Below are 4750 nucleotides of genomic sequence, written 5' to 3'. Positions count from 1 at the left end.
GTTACACATGGAGTCATACCACAGGAGCATCCTTATGGTCAGAACCAACAAAGCTGAGATACCTTGACCACCCAAACCACTCACCACGAGAGATGTTGAAAGTGGTCAGAGTCATCTTACATCATGGTGAGGAGGCAATGGAGACATACCGTTCTTGATGATTGCTCTGAATGTTCCATCAGTCTTTCTGCTGTTGCCTATTGCCTTGGGTAAGAGGGTGAACCATAGGTACTGAGCCTTTGCATTATATGTCACAATATACTACAAGTAAGCAGAGCTTCTGTCATTCATCATATCCCCTGAAGTAGACAGTGGCACTGGTATCAAGTCCACAATGCTTTCACAGTGGACAGTCTCTGCTTCGCCGAGCACACCTCCCCCTTTGACATGCTTCAGAGTAGGTATCCACACCTGAAGGAATTGCTGCTGCCACAAATCCACAGGGCACAGCCTCTATTAGGGTCTGACCATCCATCCCTGTTGGTCCCCATCAAGCCAGTCAGTACTGGCCCTTTGTGAGGCCATGTCGCTGTCCACATCATGCTTGGTTGGGCTGTGCAAGGTCAGGCTGTGCAGGTCCTAGTGTTCAACTTCTCCTATCAGCACAACGGTCAGATCTTGAATAATTGCCTACTACCATGACAAAGCCGTGGCCCTTTCCTGCTCTGCATGCTCCTCTGGTTTAAACACCACACAGTGGCTTTAGCTGGTGATATCAAAATCATTCTTCACCAGGTGCAACTTCTCCCCTCCGACAAGTCACTCCACAGGTTCGTTTGGATTGAAAAGCGGAGCCAAGCACCTATGAACGGCATGTCCTACCCTTCGTAACGATGTGTAGTCCCTGCTGCGCCATCTACGCCCTCCAGAAACATTCTCGGGACCACCATGATGGCAATACGGATGTTCAGGAGTCAGTGCAGAGCACGCCTTCTATGTTGACAACGGTCTTACAAGTCTACCCACGGGGACCGAAGCAAAGTTGTTGGTGGACAGGCTGCGCTGCTGCCTCTTTTCCGGGGGGTACGAGGTTAGGCAATGGGCCAATAACATACCCTCTGCGGAACACCTTCCTCCAGAGGGAGGTCAAAGAGCAGTGCGCTATGGCTCTCCCAGACCACCATCGATCCACAATAACTAATTATGGACCTGAGCTGTTAGCCAGACACCCTCGGCTACGAACAATGACCTGTCCAGAGAGAAACCCGTGAGGATAATTTACAGAGTGCTGGCTAGCCAATATGATGCGTTAGGCTACATCCTCCCTTTCATGACTCAGCTAAAGGTTCTAGTAAAGAAACTCTGGATCAGTAGGAGGGGCTGTGATGACCACGTACTACCTGATGGGCAGATGGAAGACATGCAAGTCTGTTCTCAGACCTCTCCACCATAACCATGCCCAGATCCTATGTGCCCCCAAGGGCAGAAAACCAGATGGCAGAAAGGGAACTGCACACTTTCTGTGACTCATCAGAGCGATCCAATTTGTCCGTAGCTTATCTCTGTACCCAGGACACCCAAGGCCACAACTGTCTCCAAACAGAGTCATCTCACTCTCTCACCTGAGTTCATCCTGGCTCGTGATGAAGAGGACCCGATAAGGCACCTTCCTGTAGTGTGTAAGCCAACTCCACCTTATCCTCCAGTGATAGGGGGATCAGATCCTCATAGTGTTCCTACAGATGGCAACCTCTGTAAGGAATGATGCTGGAGAAGAGAAGCAGGTACAGGGAGTTGAAATTTAATTTGTAACTGACATGCAACAGGACAGGGATAGCGTCAGAACTGGGTAACAAAAAGACAGACGACAATCAATGCAGCAGCGGGGAACAGAGCTGGGGAACTGACAAATAAAGGGGAGGTAATAAACAGGTGATTGAGTCCAGCTGAGTCCAATAAATCGCTGATGGGAGTGACGAGGGAAGGCAGGTGTATTGCATTTTCTAAAAGCGTGTACACCATAAACTTCCCTACTGTAAACTTTCTTAAACACTGGCCAGCTGACATGTGGTGTGCCATCATGTGTCCTGAGGTTGTGGATTATGTTCCAAACAGCCCTGACATCACCCAAACCAGTTAGTCTGCACAGTTATCCTATTTCCCATGTAAAATAGCCTTTGAGTGACCAAAACATCAACCATATTATATTTTCCCCATTAAAATGCTCAATTGAGTAAATGTACCTTTTCTCTCATATCTAACTGTCAGTAAGGCTGAAGGACAGGCTAGGAGTCCACAGCAACATCCTATCCTGTCATACATTACATCATCTTTTCACAAATGATTTGTTTATCCAACCATTTGTTCATTTGTGTCTTCACTTGTTGGTGGTGAAGTGTGTGCGTGTGCGCGTGTGTGTGTGTGCAGAGACACTACAGGGAGGAGAGTATCTGTTTGTCACTTAGGGATAAATAGAGAGGCAGAGCTCAGAGTTTGTTAGAAGGCTGACCTGACAGGGTCACACACAGGACGAAGGAGGAGCAGGACCTCAGCATTTTGACCCTTTATTAAAAAATGGAGAAACACGAAGATGTTCAATACTGTTTTGAAGACAAAAACTCTTCTTGCAGAAAAGCTTTGCTATCGACATCTATCTACATAACTCTGTACATCTTCTTCTCATTGTTTTCAGCAGTTACAGTATTTTTGAACGTACTGGTGATCATCTCCATCTCTCACTTCAAGCAGCTCCACACTCCAACCAACCTGCTCATCCTCTCTCTGGCTGTGTCAGATCTCCTGGTGGGACTGATTGTGATACCAGTAACGACTGTAGCATTAATGGAATCATGTTGGGGTTTTGGGAAATATTTCTGTGCTTTTCATTTCTATATGGCTTTTTTATGTACTTCTTTATCTCTGGGCAATTTGGTCTTGATATCTATTGACCGCTATGTTGCTGTGTGTGATCCCTTATTGTACCTCTCTAAAATAACAATACCAAGAACAATGTGTTCTATATCCATTACCTGGTTTTGTTGTATCATATACCAGGCTGTTGTTATAAAAATATGTATAAATGTACAGGTACCGAGTAGGTGTTTGAAAGAATGTTTTACTGTGGAAGGGTCAATCTGGGGTAATATCGTTGATATTGTAATTACAATGGTTGTCCCGTGTTCTATTATTATAACACTTTATATGAAAATCTTTGTGGTGGCCAGATCACAGGCCAGAAAGGTATTTTCAAAAGAGGCTGCCAGTGTGTCTGGTGTTAAAACTGTACAGGCAAATAAGTCTGAGAGGAAAGCAGCAAAAACTCTGTCTATTGTTGTTTTCAACTATCTCATTTGTTGGATTCCATCTCTATTTATTTTATTTTTTGTACACATTTTTATTGACAATTTGTTATCATTGTTCATCAGTTTTCTGCCACTTGTAAATTCCTTAATTAATCCAATAATTTATGCTTTCTTTTATCCATGGTTCAAAGTGACAGCTATACATATTTTAACTCTGAAGTTATGGCGTTCATAGTTCCTATGTTTTTATTCCTAAATTTGACAAACATAGGTTTGATATAGTTATGTTAAACAATTGTAGTAATTGCTTCTTTCATGTGTCAATACACTGACATTACTTATCTCAGTGTTGTCATCATAGATACATGTGGTGTTGATACAGAATGATTTGTCTGGATTGGAATGGAATGACTTGGAGAAGGGATAAGGAGGCATAAGCTTGTTTTATAAGAATTTGTCCTTATCTGATTTGCCTAGTTAAGTAAAGGTGATTATTTATTTTTTTTACAAAAATTATAAAAGATATTGAAGTAATTTTGGGTTGTATATTACAAATTCCAAAGTCTGTGGTTGTTCCATGTTATTTAATGATAAATAGTATGGAAGTATTCTAAAAGCACATTTTGAGGATGTCTGTATGTTGTTTAACATCACCCTCTAGTGGCTGAATTGGGACACAATACCTTCAACAAGGGTAGTACAAATGTAAATGTACAACATGCATGATATCAGATAAAGTCCAAGTCTAACTCAATGGTGTATTGTGGAAGTAGTTGATGGTAAAATGTAAGATTATGCAAATATGGGTAACACTTTATAATAATGTTTAGTAACAAACCTTTTGTAAGGCATTTACAGTTTTCTCACCATTTATTAATCATTATTCCCACATTTGTCAAATGTTAGTAAACTAGGTATTCTCACATTTATAAATATCTACTACAGTGCATTCGGAAAGTATTCAGACACCTTGATATTTTACACATTTTGTTATGTTACAGCCTCAATCTAAAACTGATTAAATACATGTTGTTATGTTACAGCCTCAATCTAAAACTGATTAAATACATGTTGTTATGTTACAGCCTCAATCTAAAACTGATTAAATACATGTTGTTATGTTACAGCCTCAATCTAAAACTGATTAAATACATGTTGTTATGTTACAGCCTCAATCTAAAACTGATTAAATACATTTTGTTCATCATCAATCTACACACAATAAATACCCCATAATGACAGAGTGAAAACAGGTTTTTAGAAATGTTTCCAAATATATAAAAAATAAAAAACAGAAATAGCATATTTACATAAGTATTCAGACCCTTTGCTATAAGACTCGAAATTGAGCTCAGGTGCATCCTGTTTCCGTTGATCATCATTGAGATGTTTATACAACTTGATTGGATTCCACCTGTGGTAAATTCAATTGATTGGTCATGATTTGGAAAGGCACACACCTGTCTATATAAGGTCCCACAGATGACTATGCATGTCAGAGCAAAAAC

General features: G+C 41.0%; 1 protein-coding gene across 1 annotated transcript; it reads left to right on the top strand.

Annotated features, from left to right (window-relative positions):
- The first annotated feature begins 833 nt into the window (after positions 1-833).
- Positions 834-3477, top strand: LOC120063674 (trace amine-associated receptor 13c-like). Its single transcript, XM_039013970.1, has 2 exons — positions 834-1023; positions 2633-3477. The coding sequence occupies exons 1-2, from the start codon at positions 834-836 to the stop codon at positions 3475-3477; spliced, it is 1035 nt and encodes a 344-aa protein (XP_038869898.1).
- The last annotated feature ends 1273 nt before the right edge of the window (positions 3478-4750 follow it).

The sequence above is a fragment of the Salvelinus namaycush genome, chromosome 19 (genome assembly GCF_016432855.1).
Source record: "Salvelinus namaycush isolate Seneca chromosome 19, SaNama_1.0, whole genome shotgun sequence".
Classification (NCBI taxonomy): Eukaryota; Metazoa; Chordata; class Actinopteri; order Salmoniformes; family Salmonidae; genus Salvelinus; species Salvelinus namaycush.
This window is presented reverse-complemented; position numbering and strand designations above follow the sequence as displayed.

What these genes read in the sequence shown, in the direction of transcription:
- LOC120063674 (XM_039013970.1), top strand. Translation starts at nt 834, where the DNA reads ATGTGTAGTCCCTGCTGCGCCATCTACGCCCTCCAGAAACATTCTCGG. An exon ending in TGCTGCCTCTTTTCCGGGGG is followed by an intron (nt 1,024 to 2,632) that starts GTACGAGGTTAG and finishes CATTGTTTTCAG; the next exon opens with CAGTTACAGTATTTTTGAAC.